This window comes from Canis aureus, chromosome 1 (genome assembly GCF_053574225.1).
Source record: "Canis aureus isolate CA01 chromosome 1, VMU_Caureus_v.1.0, whole genome shotgun sequence".
NCBI classification, from domain to species: domain Eukaryota; kingdom Metazoa; phylum Chordata; class Mammalia; order Carnivora; family Canidae; genus Canis; species Canis aureus.
The window spans coordinates 55,277,633-55,294,707 of NC_135611.1; the positions used below are offsets into that span (position 1 = coordinate 55,277,633).

The following is a 17,075-nucleotide window of genomic DNA, read 5'->3' on the forward strand; positions in this document are numbered from 1 at the left end:
TCTCTCCTAGGATGTGGAGCCTGGACCCCAGAGCAGGGCCCTGTCCTCTCCCATGCGGAGAAGACAACATGATGGTGCTGCTTTTGATCAAACTCCGGACACGGCCACTTTAAGATCTGTCCGAGGAAAGCAATCATTTAGCATCTTTGTCTCAGGAAACCAGTTCTTAGCATCGTGTTTATTTTTATACATTACCAAGTACCCTTCTGCAGCCCCTGGAATGCTCTGGGGAGACAAACTTCTCTGCGTCGGCAACACCTGCTGTCCTTCCGTCTCTATCTGCCCGGTCAGTCTCTGTCCCTCTCTGCTGGCTGCCTTTTAGAGCACTGCATTTCGGGTGTGTCTCTTTTATACCAGGGAGTTTGGTTTTGCTTTTGGACCATTTGAAAAAGTTTTTTTCAGTGGGTAAGGGATGTGCATTCGCGTGTCTGCTATGTTTGGTCTCCACTCCGTCATTTATATTATGTGGCAGTTACTGTGTACTGACTTCATGTTTCCTCATTGGGTGTGTTGTTTTGTGAATAATTGATTTTGGTACCTGAGAAGGTCTGTGTTCTCACTCTAGTGGTTACTGATGGGAAACGTTGGGGTTTGGGAAGAATTCTTGAGACATCTTCAGTGCATAGAGGGTGGTTTTATGAAAGTCTGGGGCCTGACCCTGGGCAGAAAGCACTTGCTGGTGGGGGAGGAGTGGCTGATACATACTTTCTGGTAGGTAGGGGGGTTGGGAGAGCCTCTAAGGAATCTGGAAGGTTTCCAGGACCTCGAGGGGTCATTTAGTACAGTCCACTAAAGCCTTAGTCAGGAGACCCTTCAGATGCCTTTCAGTGGGTAATATGCTTGGGGGATCATCACCAACATGTGTCTGAAGGGGCAGGGGTATAGAGAAAAAGGAAGTTTCCAGAGGGACTGTCATATGTTAAAGCCGACTCGCAGGGCCCTGGGGGTCAGGCTAAGATCGCTGTTGGCCCTCAGCAGAAGGCCCACCTGCCTGTCTCAAGTAGTGTCAGTGTGATGTGGGGATCAGAGGCGGAAGGTAATGGAGATACAATTAAATGTGCTCAACACCGACAGCGCAATGGCAGATACTTGAGGTGGGGAGCATACAGTTCCTCCGGGAAGCTTTGGAAGCTCTGGAAGCTCCCAACTGTCTTCCCATTTCTGCCTTGCTAGAGGGAGAACCACCTCAGCCTGACAATAGCCTGAGGGTCTGCTTCAGCACATCAAAGTCCTCTTGGAAATCAACGTTGGTCTTTACTTCCCCCAACCCCAAAGTCTACAATCACTTGCACCTCACAACCCTGGGGCAGCAGCTCCTTCTGCCCTCGGGGTCCTGGCCCCAGGCTTTCATAAAACCACCTTTTTGCACCCAAGATGTTTCATGAATTCTTACTTGGCCTTCGGCTCCAGATCCCAACACCTCTCCAAACCACAGCAAGTGGGCTATAAGTTACTAGGAAGCTTAAGACCTTACAGTATATAAATTGCCTTGAAAAAGAAAATTAAAACAATGTAACAAAATAAAACTAACCTTTAAAATTATAACCCTTGATGGGGCGGCTCTGTCAGTGGGGTGTCTGACTCTTGATTCCACCTTCGGTCCTGATTCCCGAGATCCAGCCCTGAGTCCAGCTCCTCACTGGTCATGGAGTCTGCTTGAGATTCTCTGTCTCCCCCGGCCCCTCCCCTATTCACACACCCTCTCCATCTCTCTCTTCCTCAAAAAAAAAATGAAAATTTAAAAATAAAATTATAACCCTTGAAGACATTCTAGAGATAAAAGATGCTAATCTACATTACTGAAAGGACCCACGGTGTACCAAGAGAAATCGATCCAGAATGATCCACTGGGACATGTCTTAGCAAACCCCCTCTACCCCACTGTGCCCAGGGTCTGGCTGTTTGTGCCCTTCTCCATCTCTTAGAAGTTCATTTATGTGTCTGTCAGCTGTCAGGAAGCAGGACTCCCCATCCCCTTCACAGGTCCTTCGAATCAAATTGACAAGAGACAGATTCACAAGAGAAAATCAAATTTAATAGTGTACGTGCAGGGAATCCACAGACCTAGAAACTCCAGACACCAGCAAAGTGAGGGGTGTGTGTCGTCCTGAACTCAGGAGCTGGGGGGCAGGGTCTGGGACTTCCAGGAAAGGAATGCAATTCACAGGAAGGGGAAAACGAGTAAATGTTTGGTAGACAACTGTCTGCTGGGCCATATGGGCCCATTGGGACTGAGGACTTGATCAAACAGGTGCCAGGTTCCTCCTCCCTATGGGCCGCCCCTACCTCATGGCATAACATCCCAATCTATAGGGACAGCACCCTTCCTGGAGCAGGGCCCTTGTCTACATTCTTTTTGTGGCCCTTGAGCAGGAGATAAAGAGCTTTCCCCAAATCTCCTGGGTTTTGATTCCTTTATAACTCAAAATAATCTTCACGTCAAAATGCCCTATCGGGGGGTGACCTTGGCCCCCAACATAGTGCTCACCCCAAGCTCCCGCTGGCTGTGACTACCCCCAGCCTAGATGGACCTGCGGAGAGCCTGTTCAGTGTTTTCTCATTGTTGGCTTCAGGGTCCACCAGAAAGGCTCAGGTGACAACAGATAAGCCCGCTTTCGTTTTAAAAATCCCTTCAGGGATTTTAAACCACCAGCAGCCCAGTGGTTTAGCGCTGCCTTCATCCTAGGGTGTGATCCTGGAGTCCCAGGATTGAGTCCCACGTCGGACTCCCTGCATGGAGCCTGCTTCTCTCTCTGCCTGTGTCTCTGCCTCTCTCTCTCTCTCTCTCTGCGTCTCTCATGAATAAATACATAAAATCTTAAAAAAAAAAAAATCCCTTCAGTCCCAATTGAGTGAGACACCTTTACCGTGTGGGTTCTGAGCGTGTTAAGATCCTTCAGAGACCTCTCCAGCAATTCCCACGTTCCTCGTTTATTGTAGGAGGAGAATTTGCCAGTGGTTTCCTCCTTGCACTGCTGGCATCACATTGCCAGGCCCTCCCGTACAGAACACAAGGACCAGCGGCCAGGCCACTTTGGTCTGTTGGTAGGTGCTGTGGGTTCTAATCCCCAGGACTCAAGAATAGGGCCTTATTTGGGAACCGGTCTTTGCAGATGTAATCATATTAAAATGAGCAATATGACCGGTGTCCTTCTAAGGGAAAGAAGAGGGAGATCTGACATGCAGACAGGCGCATTCTGGGAGGACCCAGAGGAAGGGAGACACAGACGCAGAAAGGAAGCCTCCTGGGGCTGCTAGGAGCTGGGGGGACAAGGTTCTCCCTGCGAGAGGAGAGAGGTCTGGCCTCAATCAGATTGTGGTGCTTTATCAGGGCAGCCCTGGGAACACGCACAGCCTTACAGACTCACCCTGCGGGGAAGGAGCATTAGGACTTGCTCTGAGGAGAAACTCAGCACCTTTTACAAAATCATTGTGCTACTGGAATCAATCACACCTACCTCATCGCTGACACTGACCCTAAAACATGAAAGGAAATATCAGTGATCCCAAAGAATGTGACCTTTCATAGCCATCCAATTCCATAGTTTGTTTTGGTTAAAGATGGGGTTATTTTGGACATGTGGTTGTTCTTGGGATCAGGTCAGTGAATGTTCTGAAGTGCTTACTAAGATGCCCGGCACATTCTCAAGTGTTTGATCAAAAAAAGAACGTGGACAGCATCAACCTGGTAAGACACACAGATGGGTCCTACTTTAACTTTAACCCCTGCCGCCAAATGCCTTTGACGAGGACAGAGACCAGGAGCAATAGTGTTAAGGGGGAGCTTCGTGGAGGGGGCAGTCCATCGCACAGGCCATCCACTGTCCTCATCCTATGGGCGAACTTGCAGCCCAGCAGGTGAAGGGCCGGGCTCGGGGTGGGGGGGGGGGCTCTGACCCCCCAGGAGGAGCCAGGTCATCCAGTGGCTGCACTGCCCTCATCACGAACTTCTCAGTGGCCCCACATGGTGGCTGGGGTCCCTTCTCACAGAAAGGGCCCAAAATAGTCTGAGCAGATCTTCAGTAGCACCTGGCTGGGTGGGGATGCTGGTGGGTGCCGGGCCAGGACCCGCAGATGTCCCCCGCTGCCCCTCAGAGCATCTCGGCTGCCAGCACCAGGCACTCAGGGGCCGTGCCCGTGCCAGGCCACCGAGGGGATACGGGTGAACGTGTTCTCTTACTTCTGGCCTCCAGGAACAAGACGTGTCCAGCGGAGGTAGGAGGTGGAGGCGCCCGCCCGGTGCCGGCCTGATCCCGGCTTGAGGACGGGCCCCCACGCGACCCCCATGTGACCCCCACGGCAGTAAGGCCGCTCACTCGGAGGCACAGGCCAGAGCTGCCCTGAATCCCAGCTCCCAGGCTGCCTGCCGTGTCTAAGACGCCGGAGAGCTTAATAAAGGGAAAGAAAAGCAAATCTGCGTCCTTTATTCCAACCACAAAGCGTCTACCGAGGCGTGGGAGATCGCCTTTCTTCCAACGTACCCACATGCAACCCAGATTCACAGGAACCACGACGTCAGCTCGCGGGCGTGAAGGGAAATGGAAGACAACAGAACAGCCTCCAGTAAAGACAGTCGTAAACAGAACGTTCCACTTGGCAGCTGCTTTCTGACCAGCAGCGATTCCTCATCCCCAGGGCGCTGGTCATCAGGGCACAGCCCCCGGCGGCGGGGGGTAGAAGGCGGGGCCGTCCTCGCACACCTCCAGCCCGGTGCCCCCCGACACCCCTGCTCTGGGCCTGCGGGGCGCCGGCCCCCCAGGCCCCCCGGGCTCCCCGGGCTCTGTGCAGTTGCGTAGCCGCAGCTCCTTGGTGAAGCACAGCTCTATCTGCCCAATCGTCTGTACCTCCTCACCCTAAACATTGGGAATGAGAGACATCTGAGAACTTGCACCCTGGAGGATCATCTGTTATATGGTCACAAGTCTCAGAACCTGAAGAGACAAGAGGGTGACTGCAGACCCGGGCCTCCAGGTGCTGGCCACGAGTTGCTCTCTCCAGCAGTGCCTGGGGCCAGGGACCAGGGTGACTGGCAGGGGGCTGCAGGACTCGCCACCTCGGTCACCACCCAAATGTCCCTGGGCCCACCTGCCGGCCCTGTGTGAAGGGACACCGCCCGAAGCTTAGAAATGTGCACCTCTGTGCACACGGCATATGCAGCACGGCCTCGGGAGAAGTGATTTCAAAGAATAGATGAGGCAAAAGTACCCTACTACTGAAAGATTTTAAGTCTTTATCACAGCTGACAAAAGAAACCACAGATAAACCACCCATAAACCCATAAACTAGACAAACACCTACAACTACAATTGTTAAGCCTAACAGTATAAATAAACCCTGAGAAGATTTCTAACCCAGAAATGTTTCATAGACCCACCTCCCTGCTCCTGCTCCACTGTCCTTCCAGAACAGGTGTGTTCCTATTGGGGAAAAGTCTCAAAAAAACAAACCCTATCGAGCACAGCATCAAAGGGCAATCTGTATGCATCTCTATATAATTTTTTTGAATTCCAGTATGATTACCATGCAACGTCATAGTAGTGTCAGGTGTATGATACAGTGATTCATCACTTCCAATCATCACCTGGTGCTCATCACAAGTGCCTTCCTTTATCCCCACCCCCTATATCCCCCATCTCCCATCTACCTCCTCTCTGTAACCATCAGTTTGTTCTCTAGAGTTAAGGGTCTGTTTCCTGGTTTGTTCTATTTTCCCTTTGCTCATTTGCTTTGTTTCTTAAATTCCACATATGAGTGAGATCCCACAGTATTTGTCTTTCTCTGCCTTTCTTCACTCAGCCTCATACTCTCTAGATGCACCCATGTCATTGTAAATGGCAAGATTTTATTCTTTTTCACGGCTGAGTAATATTTCATTCTGTATTTATACCACACTTTGTTTATCCATTCATCTGTCGATGGACACTTGGGCTGCTTCCATAATTTGGCTACGGTAAATAATGCTGGAGTAAACATCGGCGTGCATGTCTCCTCTGAATCAGTGTTTAACCACCTGTGATTTCCAAGCATACACACCCACGCACAGACGCACGTCTCTGCCCTGGGGAACTCTATAGTGAGCACACAGATGTCGAAAAGCTGAACATGTCTTCTTGATAAAGACAGAAAGAGCAACAAAACAAAGAAAGCATTGCACATCTGACCTGTTGTGGCGGAAGACACTGGATTTTAGGTATGACTCCGTATATGCCGGCAAGGGCATCTTTAATATCTGAAACCTGAAATTAAATAAGATGCATTAGAAACACTTGGAAGGAGGTGGGCTAAGGGCTCTGCCCCATGCATATGTGACACTCCGGCTTATACACTCACAAACACGCACAGCTGACAATGGGGCACAGTCCTCCGGGCACTTGGGGCTCGCAGACAAAGCTCAGAGGCAGCCCGAGGAGAGGCTGTCACCTGCTTGGGATCTACCCTCAGACCACAGTGGCTCCCACACGTGCTCCACACAGTGTCCGTTCCCCCACTCTGCTCTTCCATTCAAACCCAGAGCCTGGGCGCTGTGCGCAAAAGCAGAGCATCTCCTTCCAGTAAGTCAGAGCAACTTTCAGAGGCCAGGACTTCCGTCTGAGCTCACATCTTGCTGCATCTGAACCTAACAGAGTGATTGCAGCACAGACAGGAAGCCCAAAACACTTGTCCTTGGTGCTTTACTCTAACGGAAATCAGTTCTCAAATAAGCACATCCTGGGCAAAGACGGAAACACAGGCCCCCTATGTCCTTGAACATGGACCCCAAGGACCGAGGGGGCCCTGCAAACCCCCCTGTCATGAGGGAGCTGAGAGAGCTTGTCTCCCCAGGACCACCGTCCCCTCTTAGTCTCAGTTTCACTGCAGAAAGGAAACCAGATTAACCAGAAACCAGCTGCACAGTGGAGTCTGGACACACAGAGTGCAACAAAAATGCCGAATGACTTCACAGTCAAGAGACCTGTGTGATGGTTCGGTGTGCGGCCAGGACACTGGAAGCAAGGGGCTGCTAAAATCAGGAACTTTAACTCCTTGTTTAATGCCTGGAGATTAAATCAGAGGAACTAGAAAACATAGGGTTCTCTAAGGCAGGAGTCAGAAGGCTCGCTCTATAAAGGGCCAGAGGAAGTACTCCAGGCCCCGAGGGTCACTCACCTGTGGGACACCTGGCTGGGGATGCTGACCACAGGGGACGGTAAAGGAACCGGCCTGGCCCTGAGCCAGGAAGACTACGTTTACAAAAACAGGCTGCCCTGGGCAGATTACCGGAGAGTAAGATCGGGTCTGTCTGGATTTCTATAGTTTGATCATGAAAATAAAAACACACCTTATGCTCTTCCTCAAGCAAAATACTATAAAACTGACTATGATTTTCAAACTGCCCTCCTGCTGGCTCCCCTGCTCTGGACGAGACTGGAACACATTTCTCACCAAGGGACCATGAATCTGGGCTTCCAAATCATCAGTTTATACAGCTGTCAGTTCACACTCAATAGGCACAAAACAGAGAACAAAATTTAAATAAAAGCTATTTGGAAACATAACAGCCAAATAGGAATGGGGCTTGTTTGAGTCACTTCAAAACCCGTGTGTAGCCCACAGGCTGAAGGGACAGTACCACGGCTGGGTGTCCCCGGGTAGCAGATACACGTTGGGTTGAGAGGCTGAAAGCAAGACTTACCTGGTAGTAGTTGATAGACGGCTTTATTCCCAATTTTTGGAGCATGCTAAAATTTAAAAATGAAAAAAAAATTAGCTGTATAGCAAGGTAGATTTTCCTTCCTTGTTCTTTTATTTTTATTTTAAAGATTTTATTTATTTATTCATGACAGAGAGAGAGAGAAAGAGAGAGAGGCAGAGGGAGAAGTAGGCTCCGTGCAGGGAGCCCAACGTGGGATTCGATCCCGGGTCTCCAGGATCATGCCCTGGGCTGAAGGTGGCCTTAACCGCTGGGCCACCGGGGCTGCCCCTTTCTTATTCTTTTAAAATGTTGTATTTCACTTAAAAAAATTAAGACACACTTAAAAGAAAGCACTTGTTTTCCATTACTTTGGGCAATAAGTCTGTGAGCAAGGACAACAGATAAATGGTGCTCAGGCTTCCCCGACTATCCCTGACCAGAATGCTCATCCTACTACTGATCTGGTTCTCTTTCCAGCACCCAGGCCCTCAACAGTGGCCAGATGGCTAGTAGCCGCTGAGTTGGCACACACGTTACCACCTATTCAGCACGCCTGCCTCAAAAGAGTTAGTAACTGACTTTGGATGCAGGCTTATCCTAGAAAACCATGCTTGGTCAAATCTTTAAATATATTCAACACCCACAGACTTGAATCATTTCCTAAACCACATGGTTTTGACCAGCTATCCCGTCAAAACACCATATGACTAACTTACTTGTTAAATCATGGAGCACAATATAAACAATTCTCAGATTAACAGCCCCAAAACAACATTCCAGCCCCCATCACGCCTCTCTGGATTATCCGGGCTCTGACTCCTGGGAGCAGACAGAGTCCTGGGCTGCCTCTCCGGATATGGGCATTGTCATATGAGTGTGCCCGGGGAAAAACAGACTGACCAGGGCACACCTCGTCCGACCGTGACTTCTGTCTGGCAACGGTATAAACTGTTAACAAGACAGTGTTTGTAAAGACTGCACCACCACCAAGTGTCTGGATCTACGCTGCAGTGCTCCTGGCACAGGCAGTGGAGGGTGGACAAGGGTCATCAAAGCCCTAGAAATAAATGTGCCTGCTGCCTGCCCTTACAACGTCTGCGTGGGGTAAATACCAGATTTCAAAGGCTCTGGCTTTGGAAATGCAAAACTTTGCAAATTTTTACATAATTATTTCAAGTTGCAATAATAATATTTTGGATTAAATAATATAACATCAATTTCATTGGTTCCATTTTGCTCTTATTTATTTTTTTTAAGATTTTATTTATTCATGAGAGACAGAGAGAGAGAGGCAGAGACACAGACAGAGGGAGAAGCAGGCTCCATGCAGGGAGCCCAACATGGGACTCAATCCCAGGACTCTGGGATCAGGCCCCGAGTCGAAGGCAGATGCTCAACCACTGAGCCACCCAGGCGTTTTAATGAGGCTACTAGAAAATTTTAAGTTACATATGTGACTTGCATTCTATTCCTACTGGGCAGCCCGAGTCAGGTTACCAAGGAAGTCAGGCAGAGAGAGAGAGAGATGTTTGGGGAAGCCTGGCATTCAACCCAAATTAGCCTATGTTTTCTACAGCATCAAGATTAGTTTGGCATTAATCCTTGGCCTGTTATTTGTGGGTTACCCAAGATTTGGTTCAAGATTTTTGCATTTTTTTCAGGTTTGCTACTTTCATGTGATAAAGTAAATAAAACGCTGCTAGTTTATGATAATATGACAAGCTGCCCCCTGAGAAAAAGATAATCTGCGGTAATGGTTTATAATATAGATAAAAATACAAGGGGTTTTATGTTTTTAACTTCTTAATTTTGCAAGTACTGAGATTTTAGATTTTCCTTGGAGGAACGGGGAAAAAACATAATTTCTTTATAACGGTCCCATATAGTCTAAAAGACACTCTCTCTCTAGCAGTGCATTATGTGCAACAGGCCCCGAGTGCATATTTCCATAGGATGAATAAGAGATGGCAATGGCCTTCCTGATGCTCCCAGGACTGGGAATCCTGCACATGCCAGTACACATGTAGAACTACAGAGATTCAAAAAGTTTAAACAGGAAGAACTTAATTAACAGTTGTTGAGGGGCACCTGGGTGGCTCAGTGGTTGAGTGTCTGCCTTTGGCTCAGGGTGTGATCCCAGGGACCTCGGATCGAGTCCCACATCGGGCTCCCTGTGTGGAGCCTGCTTCTCCCTCTGCCTGTGTCTCTGCCTCTCTCTGTGTCTCTCATGAATAAATAAATAAAATATTATAAAAATAAGAATAAAAAAAATAAACAGTCATTGGACGAAGGGATGAATTATCTAGATGTTTTATATAAAGCCTTTCAGCAGTCCCCATTTATTCTCATTTGTCCGCCTGATTCAGCAGAACTGGGCCTGGGGAGCAAGCAGGGCCTGGTGCTGCACAGGTGTCAGGGAGACCCGAGGCCAAGTGCATCCTGCCCTGCCTGCCTGCATCGCGCCTCTCCTGTGCTCGGAGGCCGTACCGCATCATGAACTCTCCCAGTTAACTCTCTACCAGGATGTCTGAACTGCAGTATCACCCAGACTTCTGGGTGGGGAAATGTTCCCAAAGGTCTTGCTCTGGCTGCGAGAAAAGCCTGGAGCAGAGCACATGGCACGTGGGAGCTGGGGTGTGCGGCTGTGGGGGTGGCCTCCCAAGCAGCGGTCCTCGGGTCTGCACATCTGAGAGCGGGGTGGCTTCTGAATCTCCTGTGACCCTGCCATCATCTTATGGCCTAACAGTGAGGTCCAAAGATGCAGAAACTGTGCACGTTGCACAACTGGTCAGTGCCAGCCGCAGGATCAGAGGCACACTGAAAACCACGAGCTTGGAGGCCTCCTTTGTGGGTGTACGTCATGTAATCTTGCTTATCCTCCTGTCCCGGCACCGGACACCCTCCACCCAGATCTCAGGGATCCCCTCTGCCACAGGAGCAGAGTGCACGTGCACAGAACCCATGGGGCGCACATGTCTTCTAGGCAGATGTGATTCACAGAACTAACCACGGTGGAACAGCAAAGGCACTTGATAGGATGCTGGCCTGTTCTGTCTAAAGCAAATGGTATCATTTCCTGTCCTGGTCTTTATTTTTTTTCTATTTTTTTTTTTCTGTCCTGGTCTTTAAAACGAGGTCACAAGTTTACTATACGACCACTTGGATGTGGAGAAGCAAGAATTCCTCACACAGTTGGTCACCAGAAATCCTCAGTGGATGGCCAGCCTGGCCCCCAGTCCCGGGTGATGGGCCAGGCCCTGGAGAACACATTGGCCCCCAGCATGACCATCCAGAGTTGGTGTTTACAAGTTCGGTGGCTCGTGAGCCTTAACAGGTTCCCCTTTTGTCCAGAGCTGAGGCGAGGGACAGGCAGTGGCAGGATTCCACGGGCCTGGGTGATTTCTGGCTCTGGGGACCCTTGCCCAACACCCCCTCCTACTTGTTCCAGAAGCACTGGAGCAGAGATGCAAACACACAGTGACGTGCAGTTTTTATAAAACCTCGTGTTAACTCAAGGTACTTTAATCAGAAATCATGGTCGAGAGGCACAGGCCCTGGTCAGTCCTGTGTCCTCAGGCTAACACACCGTCCAATGATGTCAGAGACCAGAGAGGAGACCCACGTCTCTGAGGCTGCTCCAGCTGGCCACAGCCCAGACTGATTTGAAAGGCTGGCTAGATGTTGGGCTTCCTCAGGACTGTTCTGCTGGCCAAGTCCCCAAGGTCCACAGACGAGAGGCAGTATGGCCAGAGAGCAGGGGTGCGGGAGGCAGAGCTGCCGAGAGGACCAGGCCCCAGAGGGTCCCTTACCTATTAAGGTCAAGGTCCCGGTACAGGTCCAGGCTTCCACCAAAGTATTTCTTCTGGGAGTTGAGGGCATCTAGCTGGGCAGCACAGGTGCCGTGCTTCTCCCACTCGTGCTTCCTGTGAGAGAATTTTAATAAACAATCTCTAGTTAGAAGTCATGAAACAAATTCACAATGGAAAGTTCACACCTAGGACGGGATATTCACAGGCATGCTGTTTCTTTTACCAAGAAAGAGGGTAAGATCTCTTATGTGCAACAGGCACAATTTGTGCATCCCCTGCACAGGAACGAGGCCCTGGTGGACTCAGTATGATCCCCAGAGAGCACTCTACCTCCCTGTAGGCTTTCTGCTGCCAATCAGGGACGACTCACTTCTTTTTTTTTTTTTTTTAAGATTTTATTTATTTATTCATGAGAGACACACACAGAGAGAGAGAAAGAGAGAGAGAGAGAGAGAGGGAGGCAGAGACACAGGCAGAGGGAGAAGCAGGCTCCATGCAGGGAGCCCAACATGGGACTCGATCCCGGGTCTCCAGGATCACGCCTTGGGCCGAAGGTGGCACTAAACCACTGAGGCACCTGGGCTGCCCGAGACAACTCACTTCTGCATGTCACCACGAGTCACAGCTGAGCAAATACTGAGCACTGCCACCCAGGCACCCACCTATCACATGGCACTGGGTGCTCTGCAGGAGGCTACTGCTTCACACTCCAGGAGCTTCACAGGGATGTCCAACGGTCCTTCCTAAGCAGCCAGCAGAGAAGAGGCAGCAGCACTACCTCTGGAGAAACGCCTCAGAACCACTCCCCATCTCAGCCTCTACCCAGCACGACTGTGTCCTCACCCACCCCTGGACAAAACTCCAACAGAACACACAAACCTAATGCTGCCAACGCACAGCACTACGGATTCAAGGAAACTATGACTGTTGATAACAATTCCCCATGACTTTTTTTTTTTTAAGTTTTTATTTACTTACTCATGAGAGACACAGAGAAAGAGGCAGAGACACAGGCAGAGGGAGAGGCAGGCTCCATGCATGGAGCCCGACGTGGGACTCGATCCCAGGTCTCCAGGATCACGCCCTGGGCTAAAGGCAGCGCTAAACCGCTGAGCCACCTGGGCAGCCCTTCCCCACAGCTTTTTGCAGATGGACTATGAAATGTTTTCACATTCTTTTGAAAGGCAAAGAGATTGCTGGCTTAGAAGTGGGGAAACTGAGGCAGAGGGCCCAGCTGGGCACCCTGCTGAGGCCACTCAGCCAGGACGTCCCAGAGTCTGCACCCGAATGGCACTGTGGACTCCATAGCCGGTGCCAACAACCTACTGCTGCTGTCCTGCGCCACTGTCCCAACCACCCCCAAGGGAGGGCACGCTGCCTGCAGAATCACTGACAATCGTCGAGGCGGATGTTAGCCATCATTAGTGCGGGAAACCGGAAGGGACATCAGGTGTCCTCCATTTTATCCATGATCGATTTTCCTAAAGTTCAGCTAAATTACATTCATGCTGGCACTCCTGAGGGGTCAGGTGCTGTCTGACAAAAATATGATCTAAACAGGCACAGATCTACTGGTCCAGTTCACCACGGTGCCAGCGCCCAGCGACAAGCTGCTCCAGCCTAAGGATAAGAGTGAGTGAACACCTACTTTGTTCATCTACAACTGTTTTCAGAGCTAATGATTTCACTGAGTAGAAAAAGGAGTTTCTTTCCCACTAAAGGAAGCTGGAACCGTGTTCCAGATGCCTTAGTTTCCATGCAGCTGGAGTCACCAGAGCCTATCATCTATGGTGCCGGAGGAGGGTGCGCTTTGTGCAAAGCATCTTTGCACCAGCCCAAATGGTCCTAGTGCATAAGAAATATTCAATAGATGTCAATTATTATTATGTTTGGGTCAAGCTTAACTTAAAGATCAGGATCTATTTATTAAAGTGCCGTTAGCGTACTTCCAACATTTAATTCCACATCATCTGGAATTGGACATTTTTCATTTAACACGAAACGATCAGTTCCCAAGCAGAAGTGACCATCGAGTGGCCCTCTCAGTGGCTGGCAGGGCCTACGAGCAGATCTGGGGGCCCCTCTGGGATGAGAGAGGTTAAGGGCTCCTATGGCACATGAAGGCCCAGGGACACGTTCCACAGTGAGGCTGCCCACCAAACCGGGCCTTACCCAACTCTCCTCCTTTTTCGTACAAGCATCAGCAAACAAATAAAGATCCTACTTTGCAGAGGGTTGTGTACATGGTATTTTTCAATACAGCTAATTTTGTGAATGGATTTAATCTTAGAGAATGACCTCGAGCATGAAGCAGTATCAAGACTGTGTACTCTGCGTACTTGATTCCTATTTGGGATGAAAGAGGGCGGTTTTCTGACAGGAGCCCTCCTCTGTATCCGGCCCCCAACGACAAAGCCGAGGTGGACAGCCCTGGGGTGCCTCCGTGACCTTCCAGAAATGCACACAGCAAAGGGAATCTGGGCACCAGTGAAGCGTGACCCAAACGCCACACACAGGGCAGGGGTGGGCAGTGACGGCAGCTGCCCCTGTACTCGGGGGCTCGAGGAGCAGAAATGCTATGGAGGGTGGGATGTTCACCCCTGCGTTCAGCAAAAAAGCTTTCAAATGTGCCATTTACTATCCAACCTGAAAAGTATCATTTTGCCTTTATGAGAGCACAAATACACATGTGCAGTCCGCCCGCAAAATTTGGATTAAATGTGCGAGGACCAGTTCAGACAGCCTTCTCTAAGGATGTTTGTTGATTTATTTGTAAGTCACCCGGCAAAAAACAATCTGATTGATTGTACCACGGAACATTGTAACAAGTGGGAAAACTGTATTTTGCACACTTCGCACAGATTCGTCATTTTTATGCGCACTGTGAAGTGCCGTAGAGGGCTTCCCACTGCTTCCCCCATTCCAACTCAGTCAGGCCATCAAGTATTGTTAGAGCACTCTCTGGGGTGCAGCTGTGCAACATGTGCCAGGGACCAGGCCCTTTGTCTCCCTAAGTCAGAGTGGTTCTCCTGTCAAAGAGAGAATCTCACCAACAGACCCAGGGCACACGAACCCCAGAGCCACGTCCCTGCCTCAGGCCTAGACTGACGTGTTGACTTGACCACCGGCACCAGTGCTGTTCCATTGTCGCAGAAAGCTTCCATCTAAACTCAGTTCTCTTCCTGAATATTCTACACAAAGATATTTTCAAATTGGATTAATCATTTTGGACAAGATCTGAACAACTGCAATGTGAATCATAAACTGCCACATTGGCGTGAGGCAGGGATAATTCCTTTCGGTTTATATAATGTAAATAAACGGAGTTTTTACCTTCTTCATAAGCCATGATGTAAAAAGCTACCTTGAATCAAATACAGCATTTCTCTCCTTGGCTCAGTTCCCGCTACACCTAAAGATGTTGTGAAACAGGCTGCCGACTAAGCTGCAGGTGGGACCTCACCCTGTCCTAAGTCAGAGCACAAGACCGTGGTGTTCTGAAGTGCCTCTTCATTTTTCTTGATGTATGTCGGGGCAAGAGCACAAAGTCTTTAAAAAACCTTCTCTCCTGCCAGCGTTGGAGCCCCTTAGATACGCACGCATTTGGCTTAGTGAAAACTCAGGAGAGGAGAGTCTAAAACAAAGTGATGAATGAAATAGTGGATTAAGAGCAAGTCTAGGGATGCCTGGGTGGCTCAGCGATTGGGCATCCGCCTTCGGCTTAGGGCATGATCCCAGGGTCCTGGGATCAAGTCCCACATCATGCTCCTCACAGGAAGCCTGCTTCTCCCCTCTGCCTGTGTCTCTGCCTCTCTCTGTATCTCTCATGAATAAATAAATAAAATCTTTAAAAAAAAAAAGAGCAAGTCTATAAATTCCACTTGCTCACATTTTATTTTTTTTAAGTAGGCTCCATGCTCAGCACGAAGCCCAAGGCAGGGCTCGAGCTCACAACCCTAAGATCAACACCTGAGCTGAGATCAAGAGTCAGATGCTAACTGACTGGGGTACCCAAGCACCCCTCGCCCACATTTTTTTTATCTATTGGAGAAAGGCCCTGAAAATGGCATCCCAAATAAAAAATGGTTCACACTTCCACACCTCAGAAGGGAGGCCCCATGGTCCGTCTTCACCCCCCAGTCCTGCTGGGTGCCCCTTGAAGCTGTCACGCTGCTGCACTCACCAGAAATGGCTGTGATTGAGTGGATGGATCACATCAGGCCAGTACATCTTCATTTCAGGCATAAGGTCCTGTGCATTAAAAAAAAAAAAAAAAATCTGTGTAGGATCTAACAACTCAAAACCTAGAAGGCAAATTTGATAAACCAATACATCAAAAGAATTGATCTCTGTTCATTAATGACACTCAGGTGAGTAAAAATGATTCTGTCCTTACTCTGCATGAAGTATTTCTTTTTTTATTTCTTTGTTTTATTTATTCATTTGAGAGAGAGTGTGAGTGAGAGGGAGAGCACAAGCAGGAGGAGAGAGGCAGAGGGAGAAGCAGGCTCCCCGCTGAGCAGGGAGCCCGATGTGGGACTCGATCCCAGGACCCTGAGATCATGACCTGAGCTGAAGGCAGACGCTCAACCAGCTGAGCCACCCAGGCACCGCTGCATGAAGTGTTTCTTAAAACACAGGTAAAAGTGAAATCTGACTCAGCATGAAATGCATTTGAAAATCTGAGCGCTGGTAGCGGCATGGGTGCACAGATATGGTCCATCTAGACCAGGAAGTTAGCTCTAAAGAAAAACGAGCCATCAAGCCATGAAAAGACATGGAGGGAGCCTTCCAGGCACATGACCGAGTAAGAGGCCAATCTGGAAAGGCCATATGAGTCCCAGTGTGTGCTGCTCTGGAAAAGACAGACGTGTGGAGATGGGAAGGGTCAGTGGTGTCGGGGGCTAGGGGAGGGAGGGGGATAGGAGAAGGGATTTTAGGGCAGTGAGACTCCTCTGGGTAATATAATGGGGGATGCACATCGTGATGTATTAACGTACAAGTAAACAAGCTCTGTTCTGCACAGAGTGGAGTGCGGCCCCCTCCCCACCTTGACCCATAGGCCGCTCATCGCACAGGGCCCTTTCAGCCTTCCTCTCATGAACCCTGCCAGGGCTCCTTCACAAATCCCCGCTTCTCCTGGCTTCCCTCCTCTGCTCCCCTCCTCCGGCTGCTGCTTCTCACACCCCCATCTCTGCTTCAGGCTTGTGGCTGCTTCCACCCCATCCATGTTCACCCCATGTGCTTATACTACCTTTGTACTGATCACACCTGAAGTTCTTCTCTAACGTAGGCCACTTTAGTGACAGACACATGTTAACCCACCCGGACATGTCCAAAGCTGACTGTCAACCACAGGTGCTCCAAAGCCCAGTCCCCTGCCAATGCCCCCAGGTCAGGAAAGCCACCCCCAGCAAAGCCCAAATCCAGAGCCCCACCTGAAGCTTCTCTCCCAGCTAGGGACTGAGCCGTCTTCCCTCTCCTTCTGGGACCCCTCTAGCTCTCCGTTCCCACAGCCTCTGCCCCTCAGTTCCTCACCCCCGGCCCGGCCCCCAGCAGCTCTCCCTAACACGGCAGCCGGGCCAGCCGCTGAA

General features: G+C 49.8%; 1 protein-coding gene across 4 annotated transcripts in view; it reads right to left on the reverse strand.

Moving 5' to 3' along the window:
- The window catches only part of RNASET2 (ribonuclease T2), a 42,618-nt gene that overhangs the window by 18,006 nt on the left and 7,537 nt on the right, over window positions 1-17,075 (reverse strand). For 2 of the 4 annotated variants that reach the window (XM_077899691.1, XM_077899692.1), the window contains exons 6-10: window positions 15,665-15,732; window positions 11,482-11,595; window positions 7,673-7,718; window positions 6,162-6,236; window positions 4,409-4,853 (exon numbers count right to left, since the gene is read on the reverse strand). In XM_077899691.1, coding sequence (XP_077755817.1) covers window positions 4,647-4,853; window positions 6,162-6,236; window positions 7,673-7,718; window positions 11,482-11,595; window positions 15,665-15,732 — 510 coding nt within the window. In that variant the 3' untranslated portion in view covers window positions 4,409-4,646. Of the gene's footprint in view, window positions 1-4,408; window positions 4,854-6,161; window positions 6,237-7,672; window positions 7,719-11,481; window positions 11,596-15,664; window positions 15,733-17,075 lie in introns of those variants that run through there. The other 2 variants (XR_013380883.1, XM_077899693.1) reach the window with 1 other exon arrangement.